General features: G+C 49.9%; 1 protein-coding gene across 1 annotated transcript; it reads left to right on the top strand.

Moving 5' to 3' along the window:
- The first annotated feature begins 10,960 nt into the window (after nucleotides 1–10,960).
- LOC128839782 (thioredoxin-like) lies at nucleotides 10,961–22,330 on the top strand. The gene is made up of 4 exons (XM_054033055.1): nucleotides 10,961–11,110; nucleotides 16,736–16,795; nucleotides 18,605–18,670; nucleotides 22,238–22,330. Exons 1-4 carry the CDS (start codon nucleotides 10,964–10,966, stop codon nucleotides 22,298–22,300), a joined length of 336 nt encoding a protein of 111 aa, XP_053889030.1. The 5' UTR covers nucleotides 10,961–10,963; the 3' UTR covers nucleotides 22,301–22,330.
- The last annotated feature ends 335 nt before the right edge of the window (nucleotides 22,331–22,665 follow it).

Here is a 22,665-nt window from a genome sequence, read left to right as displayed (position 1 = left end):
ATCTAGTAGGGATAAGGAGGTCCTGCTTCCGTTGTATAAGGCGCTGGTGAGACCTCATTTGGAGTACTGTGTGCAGTTCTGGTCACCCATGTTTAAAAAAGACGAACTCAAACTGGAACGGGTGCAGAGAAGGGCGACTAGGATGATCAGAGGAATGGAAAACCTGTCGTATGAAAAGAGACTAGAGGAGCTTGGGTTGTTTAGTCTGACAAAGCGAAGGCTGAGGGGGGATATGATTGCTATCTTTAAATATATCAGAGGGATAAATACAAGGGCGGGAGAGGAATTATTCCAGCTTAGTACTAATGTGGACACGAGAACGAATGGATATAAACTGGCCGTGGGGAAGTTCAGGCTTGAAATTAGACGAAGGTTTCTGACCATCAGAGGGGTGAAATATTGGAACGGCCTTCCGAGGGAAACGGTGGGGGCGACGGACCTTTTTTAAGATTAAGTTAGATAAGTTTATGGAGGGAATGGTTTAATGGTAAAACATAGTAGCCAAGGAAAACCAAGCAATGGTACGTAAATAGTATAATGGCCAACAAGGGTCAGGCTAGAAACTCTTGCCTACATGCTCGGGGTCTTACTGATCGCCATATTTGGGGTCGGGAAGGAATTTTCCTCCAGGGTAGATTGGCTGAGCCTCTGGAGGTTTTTCGCCTTCCTCCGAAGCATGGGGCAGGGATCACTAGCAGGAGGGTCTCTGCCGATTGAAGTCACTAAAACACAGGATTGGGGACTTCAACAGCAGAGTCCAGGGAAGGGTTTTGTGGCCTGCAGCATGCAGGGGGTCAGACCCGATGATCATAATGGTCCCTTCTGACCTTAAAGTCTATGAGTCTATAGTCCTGCTGAAAGGTGACAAAGGCATGGATAACTGAGGTCAGCTCATCATGTGCCATGATATTACGGAGTCTCCTAGCCAAACGGGGGCAGTAGAAGGCATTACTAGTGGATGCTACTATGTTAGAGCTTAGCATCAGCGTGGAATCCAGCAGCGCCCCTAAACTCAGACTGACTTGACCAATTTTCAGTGTATGCCTTCAACCAGAGGAGACTGAATTGCAGCTGTGAACTCTTCAAAATGCTTTCCCCTGCCCACCAGTGTCTTGCTCAGGTTCAGCTTCAACCCACTGTTCTTCATGCATGGGCTGATCTACTCCAAGCACTGGGCCATCTTGGTGGTAGTGGCATGACCATATGTGGTGAAGAATAAGTAGAGCTGTATGTCCTCTGCACATTGCTGGCACTTGAGTCTATGTCATCTGACCAGTTCATCTAGGGCAGGGCTGGGCAAACTTTTTGTCCCAAGGGCCACATCTGGGAATAGAAATTGTATGGCGGGCCATGAATGCTCACAAAATTGGGGTTGGGGTGCAGGAGGGGGTGAGGGCTCTGGTTGGGGGTGCGGGCTCTGAGGTGGAGCCAGAAATGAAGAGTTCAGGGTGCGTGGGGGGCTCTGGGCTGGGCAGGGGGTTGGGGTGCAGGAAGGTGTGCAGGCTCCAGCTAGGGGTGTGGACTCTGGGGTTGGCTGGGGATGAGGGGTTTGGGGTGCAGGAGGGTGCTCCGGGCTGGGATCGAGGGGTTTGGACGGTGGGAGGGGGATCAGGGCTGGGGCAGGGGTCTGGGGCGTGGGGAGAGGCTCAGGGGGTGCAGGCTCCGAGCGGTGCTTACCTCAAGCGGCTCCCAGAAGCAGCGGCACGTCCCTTCTCCAGCGCCTACGCAGAGGCGCGGCCAGGCAGCTCTGCACGCTGCCCCATCCACAGGCACTGCCCCTGCAGCTCCCATTGGAGCACTGGAGGGGTCCATTGGAGCACGTAGGAACCGGAGCAGGGCCATGCCATGGCTTCCGGGAGCTGCGTGGTGCGGCCCCCGACCCTGCGCCCTGGCTGGAGCACCAGAGCTGGGCTAGCTTCAGACCCCGCTCCCCAGTGGGAGCTCACTGGCTGGCTTAAAACGGCTTGCGGGGTGGATCCGGCCCACGGGCTGTAGTTTGCCCATCCCGATCTAGGGGCTGTGTCTAAATGTTGAATAGGAGTAGAGAGAATTGATCCATGTGGGACAAGTGAGGGGGGGTCTAGTGGTGGTCTCAAGGTCAAAATTCTCCAAAGCTTTCATTAGCGCTAAAAAAACCCATAACAAATAAAGAAATATCACTACTCAGCCATGGCTTTCAGCAGGCAAAACCTTTCTCCTCAGGGCAACAGGTCAGCCTGATTTTCTGGTCATAGTGTTGGGTGATTATACTGCAAATCTCTGGACTGGTGGGAGAGCATTGCGGGAATTACGGGAAGATACCACTCACAAAACCCATTTCTTTTCTGATCCGTTCTCAGTTTGATCTCCACACCAACGATGTCCCCAATCAATTTGTGTTTGAATTGCTAGGCTGTTGTTTCATCTCTGTTTGTAGCAAATTGGGTACATGAGACATATTCTGCTTTGTTGCACTGATGTAAATCCAGAATAACTCCAATAGGGTTATACTTGTGTAAATCCAGAGTAAATGAGAGCATAATTTGGCCCTATGTCTTTGTCAAACATCATGTACCTTTACACAGCTCCATAATAACATAGAATATCTACAGCTAATCTGATAGGTTGCTTATTCCACATCTAACCTGTATGGCTGCAGCTGGTTCATGGAGAGGAGTAGAAGTCCTCCTGAAAAAGAGGAGGACTGAGAAAATAAATATAACAAAAGCCCCCATGCATGTTCATATGGCATCCTTCAAACAAAGCATTGTATAATCCTGCTCCCACTTAGCCCATGAGAGTTTTTTAGCCAGTTTCAGTGGGAGCTGAAGCGAGCCCTTAAATAAGAAGTAGTGTCTTAATGACTTGAGCCAACTCCCATTTAAGGCAATGGAAAGACTCCCATTCATTTTAATGGTAGCTGGATCAAGCCATTAGTTGCCTATAGGGTCCTTTGTGAGCTCATAGAGGATTAACCAATGGCTTGCAAGTTTATTAGTACATTCCAAAGAGGTGAAATGGAAAGAAACAGCTTAACACCATGTGTTTTTTCTAAACAAAACTAAATGGACTTCCAATAGAGGTCACAATTTCTTTCAGCCCAAGCAGAATTACAGATCCTTCTTCGAGTGATTGCTCATATCGATTCCAATTAGTTGTGCACGCACCACGTGCAGAGTCATTGGAAAGTTTTTCCCCTAGCAGAACCCATTGGGTTGGCTGTGGAGCCCCCTGGAGTGGCGCCTTCATGGCACTCAATATATGACCCTGCTGACCCAGCGCCTCCTCAGTTCTTTCTTACCACCAGTGACAGTCGTTGGAACTGTGGCATCTTGCTCTGCAAGTTTTACCACATTTCTCTAGTTTGGTTTGTTTGCATTCTCTGTAGTTAGCAGTTGGGCTGGGGGGTTTATCCTCCATCCCGACCACTTTTTCTTGGGGGGCTTTCATGCCCAAGTCCCAGGGGTTCAAGCCCAGCAAGTCCTGCAGCAAGCCCATGTCAAGACCCCCACAACACTTGTTTGAAGTGTCTGGGGGAGGCTCACCAAGCCGACCGGTGCAGGATTTGTAAGGGATTTCGCCCCAGAACCAAAAAGGAGCAAGACTTTTGCCTCAAGCAGCTCCTTATGGAGGCGGCACTTTAGACCTCAGCCTCCACCGGTATGGCAAGACCCGGCACCAAGTTCATTGGTGCGTAGCACCCCAGCGACAGTGGAGGAAGCAGCACCGCGTAAGGACTCTGGCAGAGATCCGCAGCACCGACGCTCCTCGGCGCCGAAAATGACGCGATCGTCCTGGCACTGCTCCCACTCCCCAGCACAGAAGCAGCACTGGAAGCAAGAGAGGAGCAACTCTCCATCCCAGAGGCTCGCTCCTCTGGAGCCAGCCAATGGGGCGCGTCCTTGTGAGGAGCACCCAGCACCGAAGTCTGCTGAGACGGCACCGTCGACTTCAGCCCCGCAAAGCGGACCATCGAGTCCGGTGCCGTTGGACTCCCCGGCCCAGGTCATCGAGGAGGTGGACCTGCCATCCACCCCGGACACCTTTGAGGCCACGAGGAACCTCATCACCATGACAGTGCCGAGGTCACCCACCCTTCGTACCAAGCCTCTGGGACCACATCGTGTGTCACTGTCTCAAGGCAAACCGGCGATGCTCTGTCCCTCGGCACCGCTTGGAGTCCCGGCACCGCTCGCAATCATGGCACCAGTCATACTCACAGCACGGCTCCAGGTCGCGCCAGTGCTCCCACTCACAACGCCGATCCGCGCATCGATCCCCGTCGCGCGACAGGTCCCGGTGCCTCTCAGCGAGCCCGCGCAGCTCCAAGTCGTGGCACCACTCTCCAGCCTCGCGGCACCGCTCTCCAGTATCACGACAGTGCTCCCCAGCGCGGCAATGCTCGCAAGATCAGCTCCGCTCTGCACCGACCTGGCCTTCGCGGTACCGATCCCGGTCTTCGGACTCAGAGGCGGGATCTAGTTACTCAGAGCGGGGTTGGCACCAGTCAGGCCATGGACACTCTGAGATGGGGGCAGGGCCGGGGCTTGCGCAGTGGCCATTTTGGACCCCGTGGGCGTACCACCAAGCACAGGGTGCTCAATCTAAAGGCTCCTGATTGGCCACCTCTGAACCCCAGGTGCCGGAGGCTTCTGCCAGTCGCACCAACCCCTCGGGGTGCCAAGGTGGTGCAGTGCCCGTGCCCCCCCACAGAACCAACTCCAACTCCAACTCCAGTTCCTGAGCAGGACCCTGGTCCACCTGGTCCAGCCACCGAGACAGGACGGGAGGTCCCTGACAAGCAGGAGGGAGGGACAGGAGGACCCTGTTCCCCCATTAGCCTCCTCACCCTCCTCTCCAGACAAGGCTGTTGTGGGCACTTCTGTCTCTGGACTGCCCCCCATAGACAGCCATGCCCACCAGGACCTCCTTCACAGGGTGGCGTGCAACATGAGTCTGCAGGCCAAGGAGGTGGTGGAGTCGGAGGACCCAATGGTCGACATCTTGGTCCCGGAAGGTCCTTTGAGGGTGGCTCTGCCCCTCATTAAGACCATACAGGCCAATGCCAAGACCATCTGGCAGACCCCAGCCTCCATCCCTCACACCGCCAAGGGTGTTGAGAAGAAATACTTCATCCCATCGAAGGGGTACGAATACCTCTTCATGCAGCCGCAGCCTTGTTCATTGGTGGTTGTGGCAGTGAACGAGAAGGAGAGGCAGGGGCAGCAAGCCCCAGCGCCTAAGTCCAAGGACACCAAGCGCCTGGACTTGTTTGGGTGTAAGGTGTACTCGACGGGGGGGGCTACAACTCAGGAGTGCCAGTCAGCAGGCTACTCTGAGCCAGTATAGCTTCAACTCCTGGAACTCGATGCTCAGATTCAAGGAGCTGGTTCCAACAGAGTCCAGAGAGGAGTTGGAGCGATAGAGGACGAGGGCAAGGTGGTGGCACAGACCTCTTTACAGGCCTCACTGGATGCTGCAGACTTGGTGGTGCGCACCTTGTCCTCTGGTATCGCCATGGGGCGTAGCTCATGGCTGCAGGCCTCAGGCCTTTCACCCGAGGTTCAACAGACGATGCAGGACCTGCCTTTTGATGGGGCGGGCCTGTTTGCGGAGCAGACTGACTCTTGGCTACATAGCCTAAAAGACTCAAGGGCTACTATGAAAACCTTGGGTATGCGCACCCCAGCAACCCAATGTAAGCATTTCAAGCTCCAACAACAGCAGCAGCACTCCTACCCTCCTCAGCCAAGGCAGGACTTCTACAGGAGAAGGGGCAGGAACAGCAGAAGGAAGCCTTCCAACCCCACTTCTGGCCAGGGTCAGGGCCCGACTAAACCATCATCAGGTTCCAAGCAGGCCTTTTGAAGGGGCACCCGAGGACGGTGCACCAGCCTCGATTCTGGATCCTTCCTCTTTTTTTTTTAATTGTCTGTCCCATTTCTACCGTGCTTGGTCCCAAATAACTTCGGACCACTGGGTCCTCCGCACGGTGGAGGTGGGATATTCTCTCGAGTTCTGCTCCTACCCTCCCACCCCCCTTCCCTCTTCAGGGACCCCTCTCATGAGCAACTCCTTATCCAGGAGGTGCAGGCGCTGCTCGCCATGGGAGCAGTGGACGAGGTTCCTCAGGAGCTAAGGGGTAAGGGATTCTACTCCTGATACTTCCTAATCCCCAAAATCAAGGGGGGGTCTCAGATCCTTTTAGATCTGCGCAGACTCAACAAATTCATGGTAAAGCTGAAGTTCCACATGGTCTCCTTGGTCACCATTATCCTCTCCCCGGATCCGGGAGACTGGTATGCTGCCCTCAACATGAAGGATGCGTACTTCCTTATATCGATTCATCCTGTACACTGGCGCTTCCTACGCTTCGTGGTCAACCACAAGCATTACCAATTCACTGCCCTACCATTCAGCCTCTCAACAGCCCCCCGAGTGTTCACCAAATGCATGTCAGTAGTGGCTCCTTTCCTCCATCGACAGCAGGTGCAAGTATACCCCACCTCGACAACTGGCTGCTCAGGGGCCTCACCAGGGGGAAGGTGCAGTCCCAAATCTGTTTGGTCAGGTGCACATTCGAGCGACTGGGTCTCCTCCTCAACATGGGGAAGTCGGCCTTGGAACTGACGCAAAGAATAGAATTCATTGAGACAGTGTTAGACTCGGTTCAGGCACAAGAGACCCGATTCCAAGCCATCACGGATGTAATTCAAAGCCTCCAGCAATTCCCAACCACATCAGAAAGGGGGTGCCTGAGTCCCCTCGGCCACATGGCTGCTTGCACTTACATGACCCAGGACGCCACGCTCCGGCTCAGACCTTTCCAGGCATGGGTCGTCTCGGCCTACTGCCCAGAGTGTAACAGCTTGAATTCAGTGGTCACAGTGCCAAGGCAAGTCCTCACATCCCTCCACTGGTGCTCAACTCTCAAGAAGTGTGCGAAGGAGTCCCCTTCCATAACCCTCTACCTTCCTTGTCCCTGGTTACGGATGCATCGGCTCTGGGATGGGGTGCGCATCTGGGGGACCTCCAGACACAGGGCCTGTGGTTGCAGGATGAGATCTCCCTACATATCAACATCAAGGAGCTGAAGGTGGTGTGCCTAGCCTGCCAGGCTTTCCAGGCCCAACGACAAGGCCAGTGTGTAGCAGTTCTAATGGACAACACCACCGCCATGTTTTACATCAAAAAGCAGGGTGGAGCCCATTCCTCTCCCCTATGTCGGGAAGCCCTCCGGCTGTGGGAGTTCTGCACAGCCCTCTCCATTTACCTGGAAGCATCCTATCTACCAGGAGTTGAGAACACGCTGGCGGACCACCTCAGCAGGTCCTTCTGCACACACAAGTGATCCATTCGGCCGGATGTCATACATCTCATTTTCCAAAGGTGGGGATTTCCCCAGGTCGACCTAGTTGCCACCCGACGCAACAGGAAGTGCCCAACGTTCTGCTCCTTCCAGGGTCACAGCCCGGCTCGCTCACAGACACATTTCTGCTACCCTGGAGAGGTCATCTGCTCTACGCCTTCCCCCTGTTCCCTCTCGTGCACAAGGTCCTGCTCAAGGTCCGCAGGGAGTGGGCAAAAGTAATTCTGATAGCTCCAGCGTGGCCTCAACAGCACTGGTGCACTACACTACTGGAGCTGTCGGTGGATGCACTGGTTATGTTACCTCTCCTCCCTGACTTACTCACTCAGGACCATGGTCGTCTCCATCACCCCGACCTGCGGTCCCTCCACCTCACAGCTTGGAAGCTTCATGGCTGATCCCCATGGAACTTCTGTGCTCGGAACATGTAAGGGAGGTCCTTCTCGGCCGCTGGAAGCCCTCTACTAGAGCCACGTATCTGGCAAAGTGGAAGAGATTCTCGAGCTGGTGTGACCAGCATCGTACACGCCCCCTCCAGGCACCTATACCTCTCATCTTGGAGTACCTCCTACACCTGAAACAGCAAGGCCTGGTGGCATCCTCCAGGGGGGTTCAAACTTGTTGCTATCTTGGCCTTCCACCCAGGAGCATCTGGTTGATCCGTCTTCACCAACCCTATGGTTGGTCACTTCCTCAGAGGTCTGGACTGCCTGCATCCCCAGATCTGACAGCCTGTCCCTGAGTGGGACCTTAACCTGATCCTCTCCGGGCTCATGGGGTCCCCATTTGAACCACTGGCAACTTGTTCTCTCCTGTATCTGTCTTGGAAGGTAGCTTTCCTGGTCATTACTTCTGCAAGGAGGGTGTCTGAGCTAAAGGCCCTCACCTCTGACCCACCTTACACTGTTTTCCGCAAGGATAAGGTACAACTCAGGCTGCACCCAGCCTTTCTCCCCAAGGTGGTGTCACACTTCCACATCAGCCAGGACATTTTCCTGCCCGTCTTTTACCCTAAGTCTCATGCCAGTAACCGGGAGCAGAGGCTGCACTCCCTCCGTGTTCGGTGAGCACTAGCTTTCTACATTGAGCTCACTAAGCCGTTCAGAAAATCGAACCAGTTGTTCATAGCGGTGGCAGACCAGATAAAAGGCCTCCCGGTCTCATCTCAAAGAATATCCTCCTAGATCACTTCATGCGTCCACATATGCTATGAGCTGGCCAAAGTACCAGCCCCGGCTATTACGGCACACTCCACGAGGGCCCAGGCCTCGTCAGCAGTGTTCTTGGCCCAGGACCCAATCCAAGAAATCTGCAGGGCAGCAACTTGGTCCTCGGTGCATACCTTCACCTCACACTACACTGTCGTCCAGCACTCCCGAGATGATGGGGCTTTCGGCAGAGCAGTGCTCCAATCAGCAATTCCATAACTCCAACCCCACCGCCTAGGTAAGGCTTGGGAGTCACCTAATTGGAATTTATATGAGCAATCACGCGAAGAAGAAGAAAAAACGGTTACTCACCTCTCATAACTGTTGTTCTTTGAGATGTTTTGCTCATGTCCATTCCAAACCCACCCGCCTTCCCCTCTGTCGGAGTAACTGGCAAGAAGGAACTGAGGCGGTGCTGGGCCGGCAGGGTCATATATTGAGCACCATGAAGGCGCCACTCCAGGGGGCTCCACAGCCAACCCGATGAGTGCTGCTAGGGGAAAAACTTTCCGACGACTGTGCCCGCGGCACGCGCACACCTAATTGGAATGGACATGACCAACACATCTCAAAGAACAACAGCTCCGAGAGGTGAGTAACCGTTTTTAATTCAGATAGTCCCCCAAAACAACCTTTACTTGCGTATTGCTGTTCAATACCATTTTGTTTGTCCATTTGTAGTTTGCATGGCAAATAACACCAACTTAAATGGGCGTATGACCCAGCCCTTTAATAAATTATCTTTTTGTGACCACTGGTAATTGGGAGGCAGTAAGGTCCAACAGCTTGAGGCACGGGACAAGGCTATTCTAGGTTCTCATCCTATTTCTGCCACTGATGTGTTGCATGATCTTCATCAAAGCACTTAAATGTTCTGTCCAAATTTCCAGGGAATAAAAATGCTTGATTCATCTTACTGTGCGAGTGTTGTGGGACTGAATCAGTTGATGTTCCTATAGTGCTTCGGAAATGCAAAATGTAATGCGTCGTTATTCATATTGATTTGGAGTCAAATTCTCTGCCAATGTAAATTGGCACAGCTGAGTTGGAATCTTTGGAAGTGCACCAGTTTGCCCTAGCAGAGAATATGGTTCTTTCCTTGGTTGAGGTTATGGAAACCTATAAAGCCTTTATTGCCATGACATTATGTATACAGGGAAGAACTGTGAATGAGTTACACAGATTTTCCCAGACATGTGGCAATGAAAGCTTGGTAATACCCCAGACTGTTGACCGAAACAGGAGACTAAAGTAAAAGTGGCCCAGATATTTCGGACCTAGGTTCGTCCCCTACCCGTATCTATCACCGGAGGTTTGTATAAAAGACTTCACAAATCAAGGTACAACGAGGTTTTATTTAAGGGAAGAATATGGCAAGGACCCCAAAGGTAAAATAAACATGGCAAAATAACCAACAAGACAGGCTGTAACAGTAGGGAACAGTACAAGTAGACTCACAAGATCACATTACCATCTCTAGAGGCCTTTTCCCTCTTAGTCTGGTGCAGCACAGCAGGTCACCAGATCCCCTGGATGGAAGTGGAGACCCGAAGCAGGGATGATCGAGCTTCTTCAGGTGAACTGATGAGTCCTACCCTCCCTCTACCCTTTACCTGCGTCGTCGTGGGTGTAGTATGTGAATCTCCTAGATGATGTAGTGAGTGTGTGCAAGTGAGAAATTCCCTAATCAGAATAACCCATGTGGGGTGAATGGCCTACCCTTGATTGTCTGCTCTGCACTTTGCCACTTAGATGGGCAGCCCCGATCTGATCAGAACGCCGCCTTATATAGACTTCCAGTCACTGGGCAGATTATATGATTGACAGCTCCCTTATTCCTGCCGAAACCAGGAAAGGGGCGCCAAACTAGGGTGGGGAAGGAGCAAGAAGGCTCACAAAGATGGACGCCTAGTTGTCCTTAAGAGGATCCAAGATGGCCACCAGATGATTTTGCCTTTACAAGACCATCATGTCTTTTTATTTTCATGCTGTATGTGCCTTATTTCATTCATCTTTTTCCTCTTTTGCAGTCTTCCTCTGCTTTTTCCTCTTTGGAGTGTACTGGTTACTATCGGAACGCTGATGTCATTGCTATGAGGGGGACTTTTTAACGTCCAATTTTTATAATGGTTTGCAATCGATATTAGCAGAGCTTGCATCATTGCACCATGGCCTGTGAAAACAAAGGAGTTTCTATGATGATTACCATGACCATCTTATGGAGTGTGTTGTTGTGATGCGTCCCGTATTTATATATTTGTGCTGTTTAATTTAACACAAATGAAAGTTAATCAGGGCTGAAGTGTAGTTCTCTCGTTAAACATTAGAAGAGTCCAGTAGAGCAAATAGTTTGTTTGTCGTGCATTTGCCAACAATCTTCAGGTTGTTAAAACTTTATCCACTGCCTATGCAGCAGCTCTTCCTTTTCACGCAAATGTGTTCATTTCAGAGTGAATTTGATGATTTTTTGAAGGCCGCAGGCTCCAAACTCGTCGTCGTTGACTTTTCGGCAAAATGGTGCGGACCTTGCAAAGCAACCGATCCTGTCATTCGTGTGAGTACAGTATTGCCATCCCATGCCACTCCTAGAATGGGGTGCGGGAATTGACATTGCATGGGAAAAAACCCACAAGCTCAGAGTCTGATGTAAATCCAGAACAACTCTATTGAGGTCAATGGAGTTACTCAAGATTTACACCTGTGTAGCTGAAACTGCATCCGAAGAAGTGAGGTTTTTACTCACGAAAGCTTATGCCCAAATAAATCTGTTAGTCTTTAAGGTGCCACCAGACTCTTTGTTGTTTTTCTAGTCCATAGAGTGTCCCTTTGCAGAAAGGGCCAGTGTTGAATTAGAAAAGAAGGCATTCACCACTCCATTGCATCCTGGATATATGATCTACATCCAGGGGAGGGGACACCTATATTGTCCTTTGGACATAAAACACATGCTCTGAGCCTTCAAGTAATTTTATAGGGAGAAAAGGCACAGCCTTGATTTCTGGAAGTAAAAAGATTGGAGCTCCTTCAAAATATGCCCCGTCACACTTGGGCAGTGTGGCTAGACCTGCTGCTATCCTCACCCTCTTCCCGGGTCCTCTCCATTTCTGAATTTGAACCAGCGTTACCTGTCTCCCACCTGAATTCATGGGGAGTTCTCTTCCTCTGAACACTTAGGCTAGATTGTGCCTAGTTCTGCATAGGTGACACGTGGGGAAAGAGTGCAGAATGAACCTGACTTCCCTTGTGCCCCTGCATGGGGGCAAAGCACAGTCTCAGGCCTTGTGTTCCCGCGGTGCAAGCAAGGACTAGGGGAGTCGAGGGCCTACAGCCGTGCTAGAAATCCCATGAGGGATCGTGGGACAAAGGTAGAACCTCCCACCTGCTGTCTGGACCAGCGGAGCTGGGATGGTGAGAAGGTAAAAGAGTGTAGAAGCAGCCGCCATTGCTGTGTGTGCCCCCCGAGGAGAGGTACTACACCTCCTGCAGACACAATGCCGTGAGGAGCGGTGCACCTTTGCCCACACCCTTCTGCACGCTGTAGCTTATAGCACTGAATGAGAGAGCAAGAGAGAGAGAGAGAATGAGGCGCAGACCTGGGAGGCAGGAAGTTGTGGACCTGATGCAGGGTGGAATTGTATGGCCTGTGCTGTGCAGGAGGTCAGACTAGATAATCATTATGGTGCCTTTTGGCCTTAAAATCTATGAACTCCTGAGTTCTACTTCCAGCTGAGACATGGACCCCCTCTCTCTGGCAAACAGGGACAATCATACTTACCTATCTCTCTGTGGTGCTGTGAGGATTCATTAACCAGAGCTTACCAAGAACGCAGAAAATGAAGTCTTAGCCAGTAATATTATTCTAGTGACATTTACATTTCAGTGCTGTATAATGGTTCTGATCCTATGCCCTGATTCTGCAAAAGGATCCGCAGAGGCAGATCCGTGCCTGTGCAGAGTCCCACTGAAGTCAACAGACTGGTTCAGAGGTCCTCTCACACAGATTTGATTGCAAGAACTTGGCCCTCACTTGTATCGATCTCTTAGTTTTATCTGTGCAGCGCTCTTATCACTTAGAACAATTGGAAAGTGCATTAAGGACTCCAGGAACCCAAGGGGTCATAATAACCTACAGTGAAAATGTCTAATACCGGAAATCAGCAACAAAGTTAGATGGAGAATGTTTCCATCCATTAGAGACAACAGGCTTTTAGCAAAGCTCTTAAAGTGACACCCTGGCGTGGAAACATCTTAATGAATCAAAATCAGGCCCCATTGGTGGTTTTGCTGCAAGCTGTGGTAATGTTTAAAAAGCAATGATGTAAACAGTTATGAGACTGAGGACTGAGAAGCATAAACTCTTTGAAAAGAAAACCCTTCACTCTTTTGCACCTTGCCCTCCTGTGAGAGATGAAAACAAACAGAGGAATGCAGGTCACCAGTTCAAATCTCAGCCAAGGGATCAGTCACTGATATTTAGTCCCATGTGCTGGTGCCCTACATGAAAGGAGCTGAGAGTCTCAGTCCAGTTTCCAGTGAGCAGGCGGGCACCTTGCAAAACCCTCCCAGATGAGCATGCAGCTGTGATATTAGTTGGGGCTCAGCGGGCAGACAATGGAGCCTCCAACCCTGCTGCATTTCTGCTGTGTGTCAGGAGTATCGCAACTGGGAAGCACAAAAACATCACTGTGCCAGTGCATGAAAGGGGGCTTGAGCTCTTGTGAATCTGCTTTTTCTGCACTTGGACCAACTTTTCCTTGCCAGCCTTCACAAAGACCATCACTGCATGGCACCGTTATTGTCTCTCAGAAGACAGGCAACGGACTGATTCAGCACGAAGATGGAACTACACAGGGAATGGACGAGGGATATGTCTACACAGCAGTTGGGAGGTGTGGTTCCAAGCTCACATAGACATACACATTCCCTCTCTACTCAAGCTAGTGTACTGGGGGTGGCTAGCGGGAGGGGCTAGCTGCCCCAGGTCTGAGCCTGGCGGAGACCCTAGGCAAGTACTCAGGCAGCTAGCCCAAGCTGCTGCTCATGCCGCCATGGCCACACTACTGTGTTTAGGGGCTAGCTCGACGAGAGCTGGTGTCTGCAGGAGTTGGGAATCACACCACTCGGCTGCTGTGTAGACATGCCCAAAGACTGATGGCGCGGGATTAGGGGAAAACTTATATTGAACAACCATGGGACAGTGAGGTCTATCGAACTGTTGAATAGTCTCCACCAAGGGCAATTATAGAAGCCCCGTCACTTTGGTCTTTTAATACTCGTCTCAACAAAACACTGGGAAATGTACTAGAGTGAACAACTCTTCCTTTACTTCATTTTCTCCAATGATGGCCTCTAAACAATGCATGATGACCATAGTGCACTGCAGGGCATTACTGTAGGATATTGCAATACCTCCCTGTAAAGGAGTCCTGCACTGCCAGGGAAATGGACAGGATGATTTAATAGGGCTTCTCCCTCCTCTCTGTTTCTCTGCTCTGCCCTCCAACCCCAGAAGTGATCTCTCAGGCTCAGGGCTGAGGGCCATCGGTGAGTCAGAGTATAGAAGCTGCCACTGCCACTGCCCGTGCTGTATTTGTTCTGTAGATAAAAGGGGGTGAGGAGAGTCTTTCCACTACTATCCCACTGTGCGCTAGTTACTGATTAGGTTGCCTGTCTGGTCTGTTTCCTGTACTCCACTGCACAGAGATCAGGAACAAAACACGTCTTTTTCAGGCTAAGCGTCCATGCCGGGGCTGCTGCTGAGAGACTCGCTGGTGGGACTGTCAGCAATTGTCTAGTATAGCCAGGAATGAGGTCTGCCCAGGGGAGGCCAGGATATTTGTTTGGGGCTCCACTTTTTCAGTATGCACAAGCCTGAGGACAGGATTTGACTGTTCAGTGAATACTCAAGAAAATGGATTCACCCGCACTGCTAGCACAGGGATGATGAAAACAATGGTCTCTGGGGATTTCAACAGGGAATTCTTTGGAGAATGCTTTATCTCATGTCATCCCGTGGAAATTAAAATGCTGATGGAGTCTGGTTTGCCAATGGGCCTATTCTGATTCTTATTCTCACTCTGCAAATAGCCCTATTAGCTTCATGGGGCCTGCTTGTGATGGGAGGGGCTACTCAACATGACTTGGCGTATCAGAATCTGGCCCAAAATGAGTTGCAAACAGGTGGGAGCAGAATCACCCATCACTTCAGTGATGCAAAGAAGTATAAATCTAGTTTACACAGCTCAATGACCCTTTATTAATCAAGATCCCTGACACCCGATCTCCCCTTTCCATGCAGGGATTTCCAGCTTCTCTAGCACTGACGAGGGTAGCTGCAGAATGTATTTTGAAACACTAGGGATTTTCTTGCCATCTTTCGCTTTCACACAGGGGGATGATGTTGCTCCTGATTTCCATACAAGGAAAAGCAAAAGAGACATCTTCACAGCATTATATATAACTGAGCGAGCAAGTGATGTAGGCTTATGTTAAAATCAGTGTCGGGACTTGTTCAGATGATTCAGTGTCTTTCCAGTGAAAAACATATGGACGATGCCTTGAAAGCTGCTCCCTGTGACCTGTCAGGGAGGATCACTGCCCGTGGGAGGAGGATGAATCTGGTGATGCCTGCTAGGAAGACAGCAGGCTAATGTCACATGATGGAGAATTAAGCATTCCCCCCATACACACACACACACACACACACACACACACACAACTGTTGTTCTAATTGGCTCCCTGTGGATAGATGCTGTGTTGCAGCCATGCTCATTTGTTGCTCAGCAACTGTTTTAATCAGGCAGAGTCTAATGAGAGGCTTGACCCACCAGCTATTAGCATAGAATGAGTAGCTAATAACATGAGAGAGCCCCCGAAGAGACTCCCTTTCCCTCGAACCTTCTAGTATGTCCTGGGAAATGGAGGGTGTGATTCAGCACGGCCTTACTCCAGCTTTACACTGGTGTCGCGCTGTTGCTGCCAATGGAGCGAAGCTAGAGCCTCTCACTCCTATCAGGGGTCTAAAAAGACAGAAGAGGAGGGCGAGTCCGTTGATTGGATGATGCTCAGGAGATGTAAAGCACCATGTGAATGCTAAGAGGCAAACACTGTCCTTCATCCCACTGTGCCTGGGCTTCATGCCACTGTTCTGGTTCCTCTGCACAGGGGAGAGGCAGGATCCCAGAAGTCTATGCAGTGGATTGCTCCACAGAGGATCCCTATGTTCCCAGTGCAGGGATTGGGTTTAGGGTGAGAGGGGGCTGAGCCAGGGAAGGGATGGGGATGTGACCAATGGCTCTGTGACTTCCTGGTCATACTGGACAGCCCGACAGATGGAATTGGGATTAGAGGGGCACAGCGGAAGCGACTGCAACCCTAATAACGCACTAGTGGCTGAGGAGTGGCTCCAGCGCCAGGAGAAAAGTCCACAGTCCTCCACGGCGCACAGTGCTGGCTGTGTGCTGCTGAACCAGGACTTCCCCCAATCCTGTCTCTGTGAATCTGCTGGGCCAGTGTACATCTCATCTACAGATGGGCTCTTCCTGTGAGCCAGGCAGTGGCTTCTGAACACCAGCACGTCTGGGGGTGTTTGGATCTGGCCGCTTGTATGAAATTAGTAGCCAAATGTGACATTTAGATCTGGGAGCAAATCCCTGAAGGCCGGAGGTTTGGTTCTGGTTCCCCTTGAATCTCTTCCAATATTTTCCCAGAATTTCTGGGTAAACGGTGGGCTGCTGACTTGCATCTAGTGCTTGTGAGAGAAGCCAGCACTGGACTCCTGAACTTTCCTACCCCTGTAACAAGTACAGCACCAGCAGCAACCCAGGAAGCTTCCCAACACGGCCCTGCCAATTTGCTTCAGCAATGACCCGGAGGCATCACATCTGGAGGGATCTAGGAGTGCAAGCAGAGTTCAGTTCCCAGCCCAAAGCAGAAAATAAAACCAATTAGGGGCACCCAGTGGGAAATCTCAGTGGAATGCTCATTCCATCAGAATGCACCATTTCTGGAGAGAATCCCACAGCCCTTCTCTGGCCGTTACTAGATCTGTGATTTAATACGAAACTCCAACTATTTTTAATAGTGTAGCTTCTGTACTGGAGATATAATGCTAACATATTGCTATGCTTATTAATGGTACTTCAGCAAACAAGTATATGTATTCCATTTATTCCTAAAGGATCTGGCTGTTCGGTACGACAATGTGATGTTCTGTAGTGTGGATATCGATCTGGCAGAGGTAAGCTATTGAACCCAGGTTAGTTGAAATCATGCTATTGAAATCATGTTCATGGTATAATAATAGTTAATGAATACCTGGCTTTTATCATCAGTAGCTCTCAAAACTCTTCACTGTCTTTAATGTTAGACCTTGATCTGTGCATTTAATAAGTAGCCCCTACTCACCTAAGAAGTCAGTCCCACTGACTGCAAGAGATTGCAAGATCTTACCTTCCATGTCCCTTTTTTCAAGAAAATCAGATATCAAAATACAATCCCATTTCCACAGAGGACATTAGTAGCTAGTGATTTAATATAGATTAGAAATGGGCCAAAACAGAACACCTGTGTGAAATGGCTGCCTACTCTCCAAATGTTGATCGTTCAAATAAAATGGAACCAGATTCAAATCACCTTTGGTTTTGATCTTTGCCAAATCAAAAACCTGACTGATTGTGTTTTGCAAAGCCAGCGCCAAACACAGCATTGTCAAACCCGGCAGTACAGATAGGTCCTGATTTTGAAAGGACGTACCAGTCATTGACTTCAATGCAATTACTCCTGATTTACACAGGTGTCATTTAGAGCAGATTCAGGGCCACGTCCCTGATACAGATACTGTGAGTCACCAATACAGATGTAGATAGTAACAGATAACAAACTGCCGGCTTTTTGAATTTTCACCAATCTTTGTCCTGAGATTTTTCATTCTCAGTTGTGCTTAAATTTAGAGCATCCCCCTTTATTTGCTCTGGAGGGTGCAGTGCCATATCTTCAACTGCTGTTGTTCACATAGTTCCACTGAATTTAACGGTGCCACGCCAGTTTACACCAGCGGCAGATCTGGCACTGAACAGCCGATAGGGTGACCAGACAGCAAGTGTGAAAAATCGGGTGGGGAGGTGGGCAAGGGGGGGGAATTGGTGCCTATATAAGACAAAGCTCCAAATATCGGAGACTATCCCTATAAAATCAGGACTGCTGGTCACCCTAACAGCCAAAGCAAACAAAGTCTATAGCATTTTACTAAAAATAGCGAAGGATCTCCAGCTAATAGCAGAGATACCAAGTAGCCATAAAGGATTAGCTGGACATTCCATTGACTCTTTTTAAAGAGCTGACATTTTATTTACCATGCTGTAGCATAGTGGTTCTCAAGTGTTTGTACTGGTGACCCCTTTCACACAGCAAGCCTCTGAGTGCGACCCCCCCTTATAAATTAAAATCACTTTTTTATATATTTAACACCATTATAAATGCTGGAGGCAAAGCGGGGTTTGGGTTGGAGGCTGACAGCTCACAGGTCCCGACCCCCAGTTTGAGAACCCCTGCAAGCAATTTCTGCCTTCGTCTACAGCTGTGCAATATGGACATTTTCACATCAGCGTATCAAAGAGCTAGAAAAATCTCAACAGTTCCTTCAAGCTGTTGTGCATATATCAAGTGGCAAGGTAAAACTATGAATAATGAAGTTCTTATAGGGGTTGTACAAGCAGCACAGTAGTGCAAAAGCTCTCACTGACGCAGTTGTCTTCAGCATGAATGACAAGCACCAAAGGCACCTTGCTGAATGCTTTGTAAGGCATTCTTGTGAGTAATCATTCCGTGTACTGTGTGTTATCTTGCCACATAATAGCTCAACGGTACTATGCAAACAGCTTTTCTGTTTTGTTTTTTTTATCTTATAGGTGAATTTCCTGTATTTCTCTTGACTCATTCTTTATTATTATTATAGCTATTTGCCTGAAACCATGACCTTGGATTTTAATGAATGGTTCTAGAACTAGTATGACAGATGATTTTACAGGCGTTTTTCTCACTTTTCTAGGACGTGGCTAATTCTTGTAAAATTATCGCCATGCCGACATTCCAGATGTACAAGAAAACGGAAAAGGTATTGTATAGCGACATAAATGATAATTGTTTTATTAGTATGACAGCAAAGGCAATAACTGGCTCTATCCCTTCCTAATAACGACTAGGCCTGGTTCAGAAGGATTTCTCTGAAACTCCTGCCCACGTTGCTGTGACAAAGTGGGAATGTTCTTAATGTTTTTTCTAAATACTGTATGGGTGCCTCGGTTTCCCCATGCATTTTTTAAGTATATAGGTGGGGGGATAAGGGTGTGTGATTGTTGCATAGCCCTAGAGGACAGGTGTGATGCCGTCTGCACAGAGAATGGCCAACACCCTGTCTCCTGGCAACTGATGGCTTGGGCCCCTCCCCTGCAAGGTGTCAACTGAAGGTGTTGGAAAACAAAGAGATCAGGTGGCCTCCTGGTCTGGAAAATGACAAAAGGCCAGAGGAGGGGCTGGAGGGAGTGCCAGTTTGGAGCTGGCTGGGGAAACGGAGGAAGGCCCAGAACCTGGGTCTGGGCTCCCTACCCCCAAGATAGACCTGGCTGAAGGGTCCTGTTTTCTGTACCTACAGGTTCTGTTTTAGACTGTGTTCCTGTTGTCTAATAAACCTGTTTTACTGGCTGGCTGAGAGTCACGGTGAATCGCAGGAAGTGGGGGGTGCGGAGCCCTGACTCCCCCACACTCCGTGACAATTGCACTGAGTAAAAAGGCCTCTATTTTTTAAATATTTCAGGCTTTTGTGTGAAATGAGTGCCTAAGAAAATAAGTCCTTTTGCAAAAGAAAAAACTCAGCTGTGGGATTTGAGCCACATAGTTTGAGTCTTGATCTGAATTTTCCCCAAAATCTGGGGACCTTGAGTTCCAGAGTTTTGATTCAACACATTCAAGAGTTTGGATCTAGAACCAAACATCTGCAGATTTCCGAAGCAGGTGGGGGGCGGGGTTTGGGGTCCATCTCTAGGTCAGACAAGTGGGTCATTGTCACACGGTGACTGGTCCCTGTGAATGAAGCAGGTTCAGTTCCCCTGTGCCAGAATAGGCGCTCCCAGTTTGGCCACTTAATAGAACAGGGCAGCACCTGGGGTCTATAAAGAATCAGGGAGAGACCCAGTAGGAGGGAGTCAGAGGAGTTGGATTCAGTCAGGGGTAGAAAAAAGCTGCCAGATACCAGGAGTACTGGAGGAGGTCCCGGAAGGAAGCCAAAGGTACTTCCTGGGGGAAGGCTGAATGCAAAGAGAGCATCCCTGCACCAGGGCTGGAGAGCTTAGAAGGCAGGGGAGCAGCAGAGGCGCTTATCCTCCGAGATCTCCAGGGCTGGAGAACTGGACCCAGAGGAACCAGAAGAGGGTCAGGGGGAAGTGAAGATGCACCTCAAACAAGAATGCTCCCCAGCAGAGAGGCTATAGGGGGTTCTTGCTGGGAAGAGCGGGATTTGAATCCACTGGGAAGGGCTGTGGTGGCTGTCCTCGGACAAGGACAGGAGAGGATGGACAGAGATTCCAGGTGTGGATCAGAGATGCCAGGGTGTGCTATGTGGGACATGGAGGGATGAAATGCCTTAAGTTTTAATGACTACTTGCAGTGGGGTGAGAAATAGACCATGCCTGGGAACTTGTTTGGGACCATTTGCATAATGGGACTGGTATATTATAAAGCAATCAGGGTATAATTGTGTCACTTTGAGCCTAAAGTGAAGTGACGGGGACTCTGAAAGGATAACCTGAGACCGTGCACATGTCATTTAAGTATGTGCCTATTTCAGGGCCGGCTCTAGGCACCAGCAAAGCAAGCAGTTGCTTGGGGCGGCAGATTTGCAAAGGGCGCAAGAATCCAGCCTGGGAGCTGAGAACCAACAGGGGGCCCTGGGAGCTGTAGTTCCTTGGTTAGCTCCCTGCCTATAGAGCCAGCCCTGGAGCAGGGAAAGAACTACATTTCCCAGCATTCCCTTGTCCACTAGCAACAGGAAAGGGTGGGGGAAGGAGCATGGAACTGAAATCTGCAGCTTGCTGTGAATGGTAGGAACAGAGCCAGCTCTAGGTTTTTTGCTGCCCGCCCCCGCACCCCTGTATTGCCCCAGCCCTGGGCTCTCGCCCCACCCGCACCTCCTGTCGCCCTGGGCTCTCTCCTCCCACCCGCACCTCCTGCCGCCCCAGCCCTGGGCTCTCCCCCGCCCACACCCCCTGCCACCCCAGCTCTGGCCCCCACCTGCACTCCCCTGCTCCCCAGCCCTGGGCTCTCCCCCCACCCGCACCTCCTGCTGCCCCAGTCCTGGGCTCTCCCCCACACAACCTCCTGCTGCCCCAGCTCTGTCCCCCACCTGCACCCCCTGCCGCCCCAGTCCTGGGCTCTCCCCCCCGCCCCCGCATCCGCACCTCCTGCCGCTCCAGCCCTGAGCTCTCCCCCAAAGAAGGAATTGGGGGGACTAAATGGACGGTGCACCTCTCTATCTGAAGCATAGCAAGGGCGGTATGTGGATCCCACTAGAATTTAAAATGAAAAGTAAGGGAGGGGAGGCTCTGGACCTGGGCAGCGTTAGATACAGTACCAGGCACGTAGGAGGATTTCCACTTCTGAGCCATGGAAGCAGAAATTGACTTTTCCTTTCCAGATATAGCTAATATTCAGAAAGGGAATCTAGCACCTGCCTTCCAGATTTGAACACCCTCAAAATTCAGGAGTGCTCAAGCTCAATTTGGGCAGCTGTTACTTCATTTCCCCCAAATCAAATATACTGATCCACTGTAACTTGCTGTAGAAAAAGTAGAACAAATTGAGCAAGAAATGCTTCCCAGTGGTTATTAGGACTGGAATTGCTATTTTCAACAGCCATTGCTTTTTTTTTTTTTTTTTTAAGTTTTAGTTTTATTTGTTTAAAAGGAAGACCGTGATAGTACATTCCCCATAGAAACAAAGAATGGAACAAAAGAATAATAAAGGCACCTCAACTTTTTCTCATTTATGGAGGACAGTCTTATAATATGCATCCAGATATCCTCCAGTCACACAAGCTGAAAATTGTTCCACTTTACTGCAGTTCTGTAACCATATGGGAACCAATCCTGTCTGTGTTCTGTGCACATCCAAAATTCCTGCTGAATGACCCGCCCTGGGAGCGAGTTACCAGTGACCCAGGGCTGGGGCAGCAGGAGGGTGCAGTTGGGGGGGAGGGAGGGGGAGAGCCGAGGGTTGGGGTGGGGGGCAGCCAAAAATTTTTTTGCTTGGGGCAGCAAAAAACCTAGAGCCGGCCCTGGCCTATTTTCCCTCAAAGTAAATGGGACTTAAGCATGTGTTTAAAGTTAAGCACATGTTTAAATGCTTTGCTGAATCAGAGCGTAAAAGGAGGAATCCAAAATCTCTGTCTCTGTGTTAGAACAATCCTTGAATATGAATCTCCCCATGTGTAAGGTTATGCAGGTGTGTGAGTGTTTGCAGAATCAGAGCTTTAGTGTGCAATTCTTATGAAATTTTATTGTTTATCCCAAACATTTTTTTAAAAAGGAACTTTCTAAATTGCAATTTACTGCTTTATCAAATCAGACATTTTTTGCAAAGTAAACCTTCTTTTGTTGTTGTTTTGTTTTGTCTGTTTGTTTGTAACTAGATTTGCGAAATTACTGGTACTGACACCGGAAAGTTGGAAGCAAAGATTGAAGAACTAATGTAGTTCCTGCAGAAAACAAAAACATAAGTTCCATTAAAATCCACCTTCCGCAGTCTCGTATGTGTCTATTTACCTTCAATCCAGTTATTCAGAAATGATGCATCAAAATGTATGAAGATTCTCATCTGAACAGGAAGGAGAATCTTGTGGTTAAGGCACAGGAATGGGACTCAGGAGATCTGGGTTCATTCTTGGCTCTGCCTAGGGTTGCCCGGTGTCCGGTTTTTGACCAGAAGGCCTGGTCGAAAAGGGATCCTGGTGGCTCCAGTCAGCACCTCTGACCGGGCCATTAAAAGTCCGGTTGCACTGTGGTGGCAGGCTCCCTACCCAACTCCACGCAGCTCCTGGAAATGGCCGGCATGTCCCTC

This window comes from Malaclemys terrapin, chromosome 6 (genome assembly GCF_027887155.1).
Source record: "Malaclemys terrapin pileata isolate rMalTer1 chromosome 6, rMalTer1.hap1, whole genome shotgun sequence".
Classification (NCBI taxonomy): Eukaryota; Metazoa; Chordata; order Testudines; family Emydidae; genus Malaclemys; species Malaclemys terrapin.
This window is presented reverse-complemented; position numbering and strand designations above follow the sequence as displayed.

Coding starts and splice junctions, on each gene's coding strand:
- LOC128839782 (XM_054033055.1), top strand. CDS start 10,964: ATGCAGCAGCTCTTCCTTTTCACGCAAATGTGTTCATTTCAGAGTGAA. Junction 11,111..16,735: donor CAACCGATCCTGTCATTCGT/GTGAGTACAGTA, acceptor TTATTCCTAAAG/GATCTGGCTGTTCGGTACGA. Junction 16,796..18,604: donor TGGATATCGATCTGGCAGAG/GTAAGCTATTGA, acceptor TCACTTTTCTAG/GACGTGGCTAATTCTTGTAA.